This window comes from Taudactylus pleione, unplaced genomic scaffold, assembly GCF_031769625.1.
Source record: "Taudactylus pleione unplaced genomic scaffold, aTauple2 ptg000440l, whole genome shotgun sequence".
In the NCBI taxonomy this organism is placed as follows: domain Eukaryota; kingdom Metazoa; phylum Chordata; class Amphibia; order Anura; family Myobatrachidae; genus Taudactylus; species Taudactylus pleione.
This window is the reverse complement of record NW_028284842.1, coordinates 1,702,989-1,720,231: the sequence shown is the minus strand read 5'-3', so window position 1 is coordinate 1,720,231 and position 17,243 is coordinate 1,702,989. Positions and strand designations below refer to the sequence as shown.

The 17,243-nt window shown below is 47.1% G+C and overlaps 1 protein-coding gene across 1 annotated transcript in view; it reads left to right on the top strand.

The window, feature by feature from the left end:
- LOC148505738 (uncharacterized) overlaps nt 1-14,792 on the top strand; it is a gene marked incomplete at its 5' end in the record, with an annotated part of 441,920 nt that extends 427,128 nt beyond the window's left edge. The window contains 2 exons of the mRNA XM_088447799.1: nt 11,012-11,139; nt 11,988-14,792. Of these exons, the coding sequence (XP_088303925.1) occupies nt 11,012-11,124 (113 nt within the window). The remainder of the gene's footprint in view (nt 1-11,011; nt 11,140-11,987) is intronic.
- Nucleotides 14,793-17,243: the final 2,451 nt, after the last annotated feature.

The window sequence follows — 17,243 nt, the reverse complement described above, 5'->3', positions numbered from 1 at the left end:
GCACGTGGTGACCTACACAGTACTGACCTCACTATAACATCTCACTGCACGTGGTGACCTACACAGTACTGACATCACTATAACATCTCACTGCACGTGGTGACCTACACAGTACTGACCTCACTATAACATCTCACTGCACGTGGTGACCTACACAGTACTGACCTCACTATAACATCTCACTGCACGTGGAGACCTACTCAGTACTGACATCACTATAACATCTCACTGCACGTGGTGACCTACACAGTACTGACCTCACTATAACATCTCACTGCACGTGGTGACCTACACAGTACTGACATCACTATAACATCTCACTGCACGTGGTGACCTACACAGTACTGACATCACTATAACATCTCACTGCACGTGGTGACCTACACAGTACTGACCTCACTATAACATCTCACTGCACGTGGTGACCTACACAGTACTGACCTCACTATAACATCTCACTGCACGTGGTGACCTACACAGTACTGACAGCACTATAACATCTCACTGCACGTGGTGACCTACACAGTACTGACATCACTATAACATCTCACTGCACGTGGTGACCTACACAGTACTGACATCACTAACATCTCACTGCACGTGGTGACCTACACAGTACTGACATCACTAACATCTCACTGCACGTGGTGACCTACACAGTACTGACCTCACTAACATCTCACTGCACGTGGTGACCTACACAGTACTGACCTCACTATAACATCTCACTGCACGTGGTGACCTACACAGTACTGACATCACTATAACATCTCACTGCACGTGGTGACCTACACAGTACTGACATCACTATAACATCTCACTGCACGTGGTGACCTACACAGTACTGACCTCACTATAACATCTCACTGCACGTGGTGACCTACACAGTACTGACCTCACTATAACATCTCACTGCACGTGGTGACCTACACAGTACTGACCTCACTAACATCTCACTGCACGTGGTGACCTACACAGTACTGACCTCACTATAACATCTCACTGCACGTGGTGACCTAAACAGTACTGACATCACTATAACATCTCACTGCACGTGGTGACCTACACAGTACTGACATCACTATAACATCTCACTGCACGTGGTGACCTACACAGTACTGACCTCACTAACATCTCACTGCACGTGGTGACCTACACAGTACTGACCTCACTATAACATCTCACTGCACGTGGTGACCTACACAGTACTGACATCACTATAACATCTCACTGCACGTGGTGACCTACACAGTACTGACATCACTATAACATCTCACTGCACGTGGTGACCTACACAGTACTGACATCACTATAACATCTCACTGCACGTGGTGACCTACACAGTACTGACCTCACTATAACATCTCACTGCACGTGGTGACCTACACAGTACTGACCTCACTATAACATCTCACTGCACGTGGTGACCTACACAGTACTGACAGCACTATAACATCTCACTGCACGTGGTGACCTACACAGTACTGACATCACTATAACATCTCACTGCATGTGGTGACCTACACAGTACTGACCTCACTATAACATCTCACTGCACGTGGTGACCTACACAGTACTGACCTCACTAACATCTCACTGCACGTGGTGACCTACACAGTACTGACCTCACTATAACATCTCACTGCACGTGGTGACCTACACAGTACTGACATCACTATAACATCTCACTGCATGTGGTGACCTACACAGTTCTGACCTCACTAACATCTCACTGCACGTGGTGACCTACACAGTACTGACCTCACTATAACATCTCACTGCACGTGGTGACCTACACAGTACTGACATCACTATAACATCTCACTGCACGTGGTGACCTACACAGTACTGACATCACTATAACATCTCACTGCACGTGGTGACCTACACAGTACTGACATCACTATAACATCTCACTGCACGTGGTGACCTACACAGTACTGACATCACTATAACATCTCACTGCACGTGGTGACCTACACAGTACTGACATCACTAACATCTCACTGCCCGTGGTGACCTACACAGTACTGACATCACTAACATCTCACTGCACGTGGTGACCTACACAGTACTGACCTCACTAACATCTCACTGCACGTGGTGACCTACACAGTACTGACCTCACTAACATCTCACTGCACGTGGTGACCTACACAGTACTGACCTCACTATAACATCTCACTGCACGTGATGACCTACACAGTACTGACATCACTATAACATCTCACTGCACGTGGTGACCTACACAGTACTGACATCACTATAACATCTCACTGCACGTGGTGACCTACACAGTACTGACCTCACTATAACATCTCACTGCACGTGGTGACCTACACAGTACTGACCTCACTAACATCTCACTGCACTTGGTGACTTACACAGTACTGACCTCACTATAACATCTCACTGCACGTGGTGACCTACACAGTACTGACATCACTATAACATCTCACTGCACGTGGTGACCTACACAGTACTGACATCACTATAACATCTCACTGCACGTGGTGACCTACACAGTACTGACCTCACTATAACATCTCACTGCACGTGGTGACCTACACAGTACTGACCTCACTATAACATCTCACTGCACGTGGTGACCTACACAGTACTGACGTCACTATAACATCTCACTGCACGTGGTGACCTAGACAGTACTGACGTCACTATAACATCTCACTGCACGTGGTGACCTACACAGTACTGACATCACTATAACATCTCACTGCACGTGGTGACCTACACAGTACTGACATCACTATAACATCTCACTGCACGTGGTGACCTACAAAGTACTGACATCACTATAACATCTCACTACACGTGGTGACCTACACAGTACTGACCTCACTATAACATCTCACTGCACGTGGTGACCTACACAGTACTGACCTCACTATAACATCTCACTGCACGTGGTGACCTACACAGTACTGACCTCACTATAACATCTCACTGCTCGTGGTGACCTACACAGTACTGACATCACTATAACATCTCACTGCACGTGGTGACCTACACAGTACTGACGTCACTATAACATCTCACTGCACGTGGTGACCTACACAGTACTGACGTCACTATAACATCTCACTGCACGTGGTGACCTACACAGTACTGACATCACTAAAACATCTCACTGCACGTGGTGACCTACACAGTACTGACATCACTATAACATCTCACTGCACGTGGTGACCTACACAGTACTGACGTCACTAACATCTCACTGCACGTGGTGACCTACACAGTACTGACGTCACTATAACATCTCACTGCACGTGGTGACCTACACAGTACTGACTTCACTATAACATCTCACTGCACGTGGTGACCTACACAGTACTGACTTCACTATAACATCTCACTGCACGTGGTGACCTACACAGTACTGACCTCACTATAACATCTCACAGCACGTGGAGACCTACACAGTACTGACCTCACTATAACATCTCACTGCACGTGGAGACCTACACAGTACTGACAGCACTATAACATCTCACTGCACGTGGTGACCTACACAGTACTGACCTCACTATAACATCTCACTGCACGTGGTGACCTACACAGTACTGACCTCACTATAACATCTCACTGCACGTGGTGACCTACACAGTACTGACCTCACTATAACATCTCACTGCACGTGGTGACCTACACAGTACTGACCTCACTATAACATCTCACTGCACGTGGTGACCTACACAGTACTGACCTCACTATAACATCTCACTGCACGTGGTGACCTACACAGTACTGACCTCACTATAACATCTCACTGCACGTGGTGACCTACACAGTACTGACCTCACTATAACATCTCACTGCACGTGGTGACCTACACAGTACTGACAGCACTATAACATCTCACTGCACGTGGTGACCTACACAGTACTGACAGCACTATAACATCTCACTGCACGTGGTGACCTACACAGTACTGACCTCACTATAACATCTCACTGCACGTGGTGACCTACACAGTACTGACCTCACTATAACATCTCACTGCACGTGGTGACCTACACAGTACTGACCTCACTATAACATCTCACTGCACGTGGTGACCTACACAGTACTGACCTCACTATAACATCTCACTGCACGTGGTGACCTACACAGTACTGACCTCACTATAACATCTCACTGCACGTGGTGACCTACACAGTACTGACCTCACTATAACATCTCACTGCACGTGGTGACCTACACAGTACTGACGTCACTATAACATCTCACTGCACGTGGTGACCTACACAGTACTGACGTCACTATAACATCTCACTGCACGTGGTGACCTAGACAGTACTGACGTCACTATAACATCTCACTGCACGTGGTGACCTACACAGTACTGACGTCACTATAACATCTCACTGCACGTGGTGACCTACACAGTACTGACGTCACTATAACATCTCACTGCACGTGGTGACCTACACAGTACTGACAGCACTATAACATCTCACTGCACGTGGTGACCTACACAGTACTGACCTCACTATAACATCTCACTGCACGTGGTGACCTACACAGTACTGACCTCACTATAACATCTCACTGCATGTGGTGACCTACACAGTACTGACCTCACTATAACATCTCACTGCACGTGGTGACCTACACAGTACTGACCTCACTATAACATCTCACTGCACGTGGTGACCTACACAGTACTGACGTCTCTATAACATCTCACTGCACGTGGTGACCTACACAGTACTGACGTCACTATAACATCTCACTGCACGTGGTGACCTACACAGTACTGACCTCACTATAACATCTCACTGCACGTGGTGACCTACACAGTACTGACATCACTAAAACATCTCACTGCACGTGGTGACCTACACAGTACTGACCTCACTATAACATCTCACTGCACGTGGTGACCTACACAGTACTGACGTCACTATAACATCTCACTGCACGTGGTGACCTACACAGTACTGACCTCACTATAACATCTCACTGCACGTGGAGACCTACACAGTACTGACAGCACTATAACATCTCACTGCACGTGGTTACCTACCCAGTACTGACCTCACTATAACATCTCACTGCACGTGGAGACCTACACAGTACTGACAGCACTATAACATCTCACTGCACGTGGTGACCTACACAGTACTGACCTCTCTATAAAATCTCACTGCACGTGGTGACCTACACAGTACTGACCTCACTATAACATCTCACTGCACGTGGTGACCTACACAGTACTGACCTCACTATAACATCTCACTGCACGTGGTGACCTACACAGTACTGACCTCACTATAACATCTCACTGCACGTGGTGACCTACACAGTACTGACCTCACTATAACATCTCACTGCACGTGGTGACCTACACAGTACTGACCTCACTATAACATCTCACTGCACGTGGTGACCTACACAGTACTGACCTCACTATAACATCTCACTGCACGTGGTGACCTAGACAGTACTGACCTCACTATAACATCTCACTGCACGTGGTGACCTACACAGTACTGACGTCACTATAACATCTCACTGCACGTGGTGACCTACACAGTACTGACATCACTATAACATCTCACTGCACGTGGTGACCTACACAGTACTGACAGCACTATAACATCTCACTGCACGTGGTGACCTACACAGTACTGACCTCACTATAACATCTCACTGCACGTGGTGACCTACACAGTACTGACCTCACTATAACATCTCACTGCACGTGGTGACCTACACAGTACTGACCTCACTATAACATCTCACTGCACGTGGTGACCTACACAGTACTGACCTCACTATAACATCTCACTGCACGTGGTGACCTACACAGTACTGACCTCACTATAACATCTCACTGCACGTGGTGACCTACACAGTACTGACATCACTAAAACATCTCACTGCACGTGGTGACCTACACAGTACTGACGTCACTATAACATCTCACTGCACGTGGTGACCTACACAGTACTGACGTCACTAACATCTCACTGCACGTGGTGACCTACACAGTACTGACGTCACTATAACATCTCACTGCACGTGGTAACCTACACAGTACTGACTTCACTATAACATCTCACTGCACGTGGTGACCTACACAGTACTGACTTCACTATAACATCTCACTGCACGTGGTGACCTACACAGTACTGACCTCACTATAACATCTCACTGCACGAGGAGACCTACACAGTACTGACAGCACTATAACATCTCACTGCACGTGGTGACCTACACAGTACTGACCTCACTATAACATCTCACTGCACGTGGTGACCTACACAGTTCTGACCTCACTATAACATCTCACTGCACGTGGTGACCTACACAGTACTGACCTCACTATAACATCTCACTGCACGTGGTGACCTACACAGTACTGACCTCACTATAACATCTCACTGCACGTGGTGACCTACACAGTACTGACCTCAATATAACATCTCACTGCACGTGGTGACCTACACAGTACTGACCTCACTATAACATCTCACTGCACGTGGTGACCTAGACAGTACTGACGTCACTATAACATCTCACTGCACGTGGTGACCTACACAGTACTGACGTCACTATAACATCTCACTGCACGTGGTGACCTACACAGTACTGACATCACTATAACATCTCACTGCACGTGGTGACCTACACAGTACTGACAGCACTATAACATCTCACTGCACGTGGTGACCTACACAGTACTGACCTCACTATAACATCTCACTGCACGTGGTGACCTACACAGTACTGACCTCACTATAACATCTCACTGCACGTGGTGACCTACACAGTACTGACGTCACTATAACATCTCACTGCACGTGGTGACCTACACAGTACTGACCTCACTATAACATCTCACTGCACGTGGTGACCTACACAGTACTGACATCACTAAAACATCTCACTGCACGTGGTGACCTACACAGTACTGACATCACTATAACATCTCACTGCACGTGGTGACCTACACAGTACTGACGTCACTATAACATCTCACTGCACGTGGAGACCTACACAATAACTGACAGCACTATAACATCTCACTGCACGTGGTGACCTACACAGTACTGACCTCACTATAACATCTCACTGCACGTGGAGACCTACACAGTACTGACAGCACTATAACATCTCACTGCACGTGGTGACCTACACAGTACTGACCTCACTATAACATCTCACTGCACGTGGTGACCTACACAGTACTGACCTCACTATAACATCTCACTGCACGTGGTGACCTACACAGTACTGACCTCACTATAACATCTCACTGCACGTGGTGACCTACACAGTACTGACCTCACTATAACATCTCACTGCACGTGGTGACCTACACAGTACTGACCTCACTATAACATCTCACTGCACGTGGTGACCTACACAGTACTGACGTCACTATAACATCTCACTGCACGTGGTGACCTACACAGTACTGACAGCACTATAACATCTCACTGCACGTGGTGACCTACACAGTACTGACGTCACTATAACATCTCACTGCACGTGGTGACCTACACAGTACTGACCTCACTATAACATCTCACTGCACGTGGTGACCTACACAGTACTGACAGCACTATAACATCTCACTGCACGTGGTGACCTACACAGTACTGACCTCACTATAACATCTCACTGCACGTGGTGACCTACACAGTACTGACCTCACTATAACATCTCACTGCACGTGGTGACCTACACAGTACTGACGTCACTATAACATCTCACTGCACGTGGTGACCTACACAGTACTGACGTCACTATAACATCTCACTGCACGTGGTGACCTACACAGTACTGACGTCACTATAACATCTCACTGCACGTGGTGACCTAGACAGTACTGACGTCACTATAACATCTCACTGCACGTGGTGACCTACACAGTACTGACGTCACTATAAAATCTCACTGCACGTGGTGACCTACACAGTACTGACGTCACTATAACATCTCACTGCACGTGGTGACCTACACAGTACTGACAGCACTATAACATCTCACTGCACGTGGTGACCTACACAGTACTGACCTCACGATAACATCTCACTGCACGTGGTGACCTACACAGTACTGACCTCACTATAACATCTCACTGCACGTGGTGACCTACACAGTACTGACCTCACTATAACATCTCACTGCACGTGGTGACCTACACAGTACTGACATCACTATAACATCTCACTGCACGTGGTGACCTACACAGTACTGACGTCACTATAACATCTCACTGCACGTGGTGACCTACACAGTACTGACCTCACTATAACATCTCACTGCACGTGGTGACCTACACAGTACTGACCTCACTATAACATCTCACTGCACGTGGTGACCTAGACAGTACTGACGTCACTATAACATCTCACTGCACGTGGTGACCTACACAGTACTGACGTCACTATAACATCTCACTGCACGTGGTGACCTACACAGTACTGACATCACTATAACATCTCACTGCACGTGGTGACCTACACAATTCTGACAGCACTATAACATCTCACTGCACGTGGTGACCTACACAGTACTGACCTCACTATAACATCTCACTGCACGTGGTGACCTACACAGTACTGACCTCACTATAACATCTCACTGCACGTGGTGACCTACACAGTACTGACCTCACTATAACATCTCACTGCACGTGGTGACCTACACAGTACTGACGTCACTATAACATCTCACTGCACGTGGTGACCTACACAGTACTGACGTCACTATAACATCTCACTGCACGTGGTGACCTACACAGTACTGACGTCACTATAACATCTCTCTGCACGTGGTGACCTACACAGTACTGACCTCACTATAACATCTCACTGCACGTGGTGACCTACACAGTACTGACATCACTAAAACATCTCACTGCACGTGGTGACCTACACAGTACTGACATCACTATAACATCTCACTGCACGTGGTGACCTACACAGTACTGACGTCACTATAACATCTCACTGCACGTGGTGACCTACACAGTACTGACGTCACTATAACATCTCACTGCACGTGGTGACCTACACAGTACTGACCTCACTATAACATCTCACTGCACGTGGAGACCTACACAGTACTGACAGCACTATAACATCTCACTGCACGTGGTGACCTACACAGTACTGACCTCACTATAACATCTCACTGCACGTGGTGACCTACACAGTACTGACCTCACTATAACATCTCACTGCACGTGGTGACCTACACAGTACTGACCTCACTATAACATCTCACTGCACGTGGTGACCTACACAGTACTGACATCACTATAACATCTCACTGCACGTGGTGACCTACACAGTACTGACCTCACTATAACATCTCACTGCACGTGGTGACCTACACAGTACTGACCTCACTATAACATCTCACTGCACGTGGTGACCTACACAGTACTGACGTCACTATAACATCTCACAGCACGTGGTGACCTACACAGTACTGACGTCACTATAACATCTCACTGCACGTGGTGACCTACACAGTACTGACGTCACTATAACATCTCACTGCACGTGGTGACCTACACAGTACTGACGTCACTATAACATCTCACTCTACGTGGTGACCTACACAGTACTGACGTCACTATAACATCTCACTGTACGTGGTGACCTACACAGTACTTACGTCACTATAACATCTCACTGCACGTGGTGACCTACACAGTACTGACCTCACTATAACATCTCACTGCACGTGGTGACCTACACAGTACTGACGTCACTATAACATCTCACTGCACGTGGTGACCTACACAGTACTGACGTCACTATATCATCTCACTGCACGTGGTGACCTACACAGTACTGACGTCACTATAACATCTCACTGCACGTGGTGATCTACACAGTACTGACGTCACTATAACATCTCACTGCACGTGGTGACCTACACAGTACTGACGTCGCTATAACATCTCACTGCACGTGGTGACCTACACAGTACTGACCTCGCTATAACATCTCACTGCACGTGGTGACCTACACAGTACTGACATCACTATAACATCTCACTGCACGTGGTGACCTACACAGTACTGACGTCACTAACATCTCACTGCACTTGGTGACCTACACAGTACTGACATCACTATAACATCTCACTGCACGTTGTGACCTACACAGTACTGACCTCACTATAACATCTCACTGCACGTGGTGACCTACACAGTACTGACGTCACTATAACATCTCACTGCACGTGGTGACCTACACAGTACTGACGTCACTATAACATCTCACTGCACGTGGTGACCTACACAGTACTGACGTCACTATAACATCTCACTGCACGTGGTGACCTACACAGTACTGACTTCACTATAACATCTCACTGCACGTGGTGACCTACACAGTACTGACCTCACTATAACATCTCACTGCACGTGGAGACCTACACAGTACTGACATCACTATAAGATCTCACTGCACGTGGTGACCTACACAGTACTGACCCCACTATAACATCTCACTGCACGTGGTGACCTACACAGTACTGACGTCACTATAACATCTCACTGCACGTGGTGACCTACACAGTACTGACCTCACTATAACATCTCTCTGCACGTGGTGACCTACACAGTACTGACGTCACTATAACATCAACAACATGGAGTATTATATATTGTTTCTTCTCCTTCCTTCCCTAGAGTACATATCTTCTTCTTGTCTCATATTTGTAACACACTGCCCCTTACCCTCCCTTCAATGCACCAGGCGGCAGTACGGCAGTGCCCCCCGCCTGGCCCTCTGCCCCATAGTGTTGGATAAGTAATAAATAGAGGTTCTTCACCTAATACAATCATAAGAAAAGTCTGACAATAGCCAGTTAGGTAGTTATAGTAAGTAACAGTATAAATCTTTCTATGAAATGAATAAACATTATCTGTTACAAATGCACCATCCCTATGGATATGATCACGTAGAACAATATAACATAATACAGGCACGCTTTGTAATTGTTTTGTGTCTTACAGGTACAAAATGTTCCACCTGTCTGCAGAAATCTGTAATGTGGGGCTCAGTGGTGCTGATTGTAACGACAGCCCCCCTCATCATCGCCACGTTCTACACCGTGTACAGCACATAGGGGAACCCCTGACGTGTAAGTATCTGTCCCAGCGCAGGAGAGCACCTGCTCTGTGCATATAATATAGGTGATCTGACTTCTATGTCTATACAAAGGTGCATTTACTTACAGTCAGCAAAATGCTCCCTGTCAGTAAGAAACAATATAATAGAAAATCCAGCTGCTGAATTATACATAATATTCTCCTGTCTAATATATTATATTCTACACCTGACTCACTTTATGCTCTGAATGTTTCCTCTGATAAACCTTCGAGTAGAGATGTCGCCGACTCCCGTGTTTTGGTTTTGGATCTGTATTTTATAAAAATAAAAATATACATATATTTTTTTAAAAGGCTAAAATTTGGTTGTTGTGGGTTCTCTGAGAACTGGCCCCGCACTTCGCTTGTTTACAGTGACCTCAATAATGAGTAAAACTACACAGCACAAGATACTGCGTAACACACCCCATGCACCCCAAGGCGGACACACGTAATATATTATCTCAGGCGCATCTCTGCTACCTGTTACTTATTTTATCATTAATATAGACACCTCCGAGGGCCGCACCACCGAGCTCCTAGTACTAAGTGACTCGTTCCAACTCTTTCCCGGACTGGACACAGTATTCCAAGAGTCCGGTGGTCCCCATTGTGCTCCTCCTGCAAATATGGAAGAACACATCTGTGCCCTAATGCATACCCCCATCTGTCACTACAGTATGAGACTGACACACTTCCCCCTTGTTGTTACTGTCCAGATCTTAGTGACTCTGAGGGGAAAAGTCGCTCCATGTTCTCTTCATAATGCTGATAAGGCTGCTGTAATAAATTATATTCACTACAAATCTCACATTCCTCATTTTGTCTCATTTGTTCACAGAACGTTCTGTTATTGGCCTTTTGGATACTTTGCGCAGCATTTGGCAGATTTGCACTGAGCTTTATTTGTTGCTAATGGCTGGATTCCTGCTTACTATCCTCCCCTACGCACCATGATAATGGAAGAATCCTGCAGATTGTCAGAAGTTACCCAGAGGCCCTTGTAACATCCCGAGGACTTGTAGCATCCCGAGGACTTGTAACATCCCAAGGACTTTAAACATTCCGAAGACTTGTAACATCCCGAAGATTTGTAACATCCCGAAGACTTGTAACATCCTGAGGCCCTTGTAACATCCAGAGGATTTGTAACATCCCGAAGATTTGTAACATCCCGAAGACTTGTAGCATACCAAGGAATTGTAACATCCCAAGGACTTGTAGCATACCAAGGAATTGTAACATCCCAAGGACTTGTAACATCCCGAAGATTTGTAACATCCCGAAGACTTGTAACATCCTGAGGCCCTTGTAACATCCCAAGGACTTGTAACATCCCGAGGACTTGTAACATCCCGAGGACTTGTAACATCCCGAGGACTTGTAACATCCCGAGGACTTGTAACATCCTGAGGCCCTTGTAACATCCCGAGGACTTGTAACATCCCGAGGACTTGTAACATCCCGAGGACTTGTAACATCCCGAGGACTTGTAACATCCCGAGGACTTGTAACATCCCGAGGACTTGTAACATCCCAAAGATTTTAAACATTCCGAAGACTTGTAACATCCTGAGGCCCTTGTAACATCCCGAGGACTTGTAGCATACCAAGGAATTGTAACATCCCAAGGACTTGTAACATCCCGAAGATTTGTAACATCCCGAAGACTTGTAACATCCTGAGGCCCTTGTAACATCCAGAGGATTTGTAACATCCCGAAGACTTGTAGCATACCAAGGAATTGTAACATCCCAAGGACTTGTAGCATACCAAGGAATTGTAACATCCCAAGGACTTGTAACATCCCGAAGATTTGTAACATCCCGAAGACTTGTAACATCCTGAGGCCCTTGTAACATCCCAAGGACTTGTAACATCCCGAGGAATTGTAACATCCCAAGGACTTGTAGCATACCAAGGAATTGTAACATCCCAAGGACTTGTAACATCCCGAAGATTTGTAACATCCCGAAGACTTGTAACATCCTGAGGCCCTTGTAACATCCAGAGGATTTGTAACATCCCGAAGATTTGTAACATCCCGAAGACTTGTAGCATACCAAGGAATTGTAACATCCCAAGGACTTGTAGCATACCAAGGAATTGTAACATCCCAAGGACTTGTAACATCCCGAAGATTTGTAACATCCCGAAGACTTGTAACATCCTGAGGCCCTTGTAACATCCAGAGGATTTGTAACATCCCGAAGACTTGTAGCATACCAAGGAATTGTAACATCCCAAGGACTTGTAGCATACCAAGGAATTGTAACATCCCAAGGACTTGTAACATCCCGAAGATTTGTAACATCCCGAAGACTTGTAACATCCTGAGGCCCTTGTAACATCCAGAGGATTTGTAACATCCCGAAGACTTGTAGCATACCAAGGAATTGTAACATCCCAAGGACTTGTAGCATACCAAGGAATTGTAACATCCCAAGGACTTGTAACATCCCGAAGATTTGTAACATCCCGAAGACTTGTAACATCCTGAGGCCCTTGTAACATCCCAAGGACTTGTAACATCCCGAGGAATTGTAACATCCCAAGGACTTGTAGCATACCAAGGAATTGTAACATCCCAAGGACTTGTAACATCCCGAAGATTTGTAACATCCCGAAGACTTGTAACATCCTGAGGCCCTTGTAACATCCAGAGGATTTGTAAAATCCTGAAGATTTGTAACATCCCGAAGACTTGTAGCATACCAAGGAATTGTAACATCCCAAGGACTTGTAGCATACCAAGGAATTGTAACATCCCAAGGACTTGTAACATCCCGAAGATTTGTAACATCCCGAAGACTTGTAACATCCTGAGGCCCTTGTAACATCCCAAGGACTTGTAACATCCCGAAGATTTGTAACATCCCGAAGACTTGTAACATCCTGAGGCCCTTGTAACATCCAGAGGATTTGTAACATATTGAGGAATCGTAATATTCAGAGGAATCGTAACATTCAGAGGAATCGTAACATCCTGAGGACTTGTAACATCCCGAAGACTTGTAACATCCCGAAGACTTGTAACGTCCAGAGGCCCTTGTAACATCCAGAAGCCCTTGTAACGTCCAGAGGCATTTGAAACATCCTGAGGAATTGTAACATTCAGAGGACTAGTAACATCCTGAGGAATTGTACTCCCTGCTCTTGGAGTAACTTTGTTGGACGACCATCCCTGTGAGAAATACACCAGGTGCTCAGCTTGATTCTGGCTGGATGCAGGACAGTCTCCCAGGAATGTAATATACTCATCTTCAGCCCCCGACCATGACAGCCCCGATCTACACAAACTTCTATTGAATGAGCCTTATGAATAAGTAGAATTATATTTTTCTTATATATTTGTAATTACTCCTATAATAGTACAAGCGTTTAGATATCAGTCATTCTCTGGAGCTATTTTCTATGCTTCCTATATTGTTCTGTGAGTGTATGTTATGGAGTTTCTAGCGTAGTGATTTAGGATCTGTGATGTGTCCTATCGGGAGGATTAGTGTAGTTTTGCTTTTTTGTTTTTCTTTACATATTTCATTACTCTTATCAGTGTCGTCCTATTACTGTCTGCGTTTGGTCTTATACAACTAATTTGCCCCCACCTGATGCCATCTGACTGGTTTCAATAAAGACACAAAGTGCTGATGTTTTGTGTTATTTGTGTAAGTGAAATCTCTTCATCTCGTGTCAGGTTTACACTAGGTCATCGCTTATATCACATTACTGCAGGAATATAGCCCGGGTACCAGCAACAATGCAGCCATTAATATTAATCTCCCACCGTACCTGTCCTAATGATTAGCCACAACCTTCCGATGAAGCTCCCCAGATCCAGGAGCTATAATAAACCATCTGTGTAATGTATTAGATATCTACATCCAGCCAATAAAGCCAGTGTATGCTGCTGGGAAACTGTATCCAAACCCATAACACCTGGAGAAAAGGGATACAGTAGGGGCCCTGACAATTAGTGTGGCCCCTCACCCTGCCATCTTTGGGGGGGGGGGGCATATACTCATCCATCTACTCAATATGTAGCTAGCTGGTCATTATATATACCAGGACCAATTATATATCCCAGGATCCATGTTCATATCCAACTCAGAGAAGGTCCAATCAATCAACAAGCTGGGAAGGTGACAGGACATTCATCGCACATGGTGTAATCAGTGGTACTCTGTGTACTGGAGTCCCCACAATGTCCCAGGATTAGCACAGTACAATTGTTTCCTTTGCTCAGTAAGTGCTGAATGTTAAGGACTGTACAGGATTTCTCACAGAAGGTCTCTGTGATTTCCCCCTCATGTAGTGTGTATACCTTACCTAGCACACGCGTGTAATCTTTCCTAGCACATGTGTGTAATCCTTACATAGCACACGTGTGTAATCCTTACCTAGCGCACAGGGGAGTAGTGAGGGTGGTTCCAGTAGAGCATGAGCTCCAGGTGCCAAAATGGACAGAGGGCGCCATCCAGGTTTCCGGTATTCATGGGGTGCTGCACTGTATGACGGACGCCTGTTAGTTTTATCTCGGTTTCTTTGCATCCAAAATAAGTTACAGATCTGAGATCCGTTTTTACATTTCATGCTCCCTCAAGCTGCCCAGATTACCTCCCCTCCGGCCCTCCCTCCTCTGTGATCATCTTCTGTCACCTCCCCTTCGGCCCTCCCTCCTCTGTGATCATCTTCTGTCACCTCCCCTCCGGCCCCCCGTCCTCTGTGATCATCTTCTGTCACCTCCACTCCGTCCCCCCCTCCTCTGTGATCATCATCTATCACCTCCTTTCTGGCCCCCCCTCCTCTGTGACCATCTTCTGTCACCTCCCCTCCGGCCCCCCCTCCTCTGTGATCATCTTCTGTCACCTCCCCTCCGGCCCTCCCTCCTCTGTGATCATCTTCTGTCACCTCTCCTCCGGCCCCCCTCCTCTGTGATCATCATCTGTCATCTCCCCCCCGGCCCCCCTCCTCTGTGATCATCTTCTGTCACCTCCCCAATCCCCTTCCTCCTCTGTGATCATCTTCTGTCACCTCCCTTCAGGCCCTTCCTCCTCTGTGATCATCTTCTGTCACCTACCCTCCAGCCCTCCCTCCTCTGTGATCATCTTCTGTCACCTCCCCAATCCCCTTCCTCCTCTGTGATCATCTTCTGTCACCTCCCTTCAGGCCCTTCCTCCTCTGTGATCATCTTCTGTCACCTCCCCTCCGGCCCCCCTCCTCTGTGATCATCTGTCACCTCCCCTCCGGCCCCCTTCCTCTGTGATCATCTGTCACCTCCCCTCCAGCCCTCCCTCCTATGTGATCATCTTCTGACACCTCCCCTCCGGCCCCCCCTTCCTCTGTGATCATCTTCTGTCACCTCCCCTCCGGACCTCCCTCCTCTGTGATCATCTTCTGTCACCTCCCCTCCGGCCCCCCCTCCTCTGTGATCATCTTCTGTCACCTCCCCTCCGGCCCTCCCTCCCTCTGTGATCATCTTCTGTCACCTCCCCTCTGCCCCTCCAACCTCTGTGATCATCTTCTGCCACCTCCCCTTCGGCCCTCCCTCCTCTGTGATCATCTTCTGTCACATCCCCTCCGGCCCCCCCTCCTCTGTGATCATCTTCTGTCACATCCCCTCCGGCCCCCCCTCCTCTGTGATCATCTTCTGTCACCTCCCCTCCGGCCCTCCCTCCTCTGTGATCATCTTCTGTCACTTTCCCTCCAGCCCTCCCTCCTCTGTGATCATCTTCTTTCACCTCCCCTCCGGCCACCCTCCTCTGTGACCATCTTCTGTCACCTCCCCTCCGGCCCTCCCTCCTCTGTGATCATCTTCTGTCACCTCCCCTACAGCCCCCCCTCCTCTGTGATCATCTTCTGTCACCGCCCCTCCGGCCCTCCCTCCTCTGTGATCATCTTCTGTCACCTCCACTCCGGCCCCCCCTCCTCTGTAATCATATTCTGTCACCTCCCCTCCGGCCCTCCCTCCTCTGTGATCATCTTTTGTCACCTCCCCTCCGGCCCTCCCTCCTCTATGATCATCATCTGTCACCTCCCCTTCCCTGTCAGATTGATTACATTCACTTCTCACCTTTTAATGCCCTCCCCTCTCTACCAT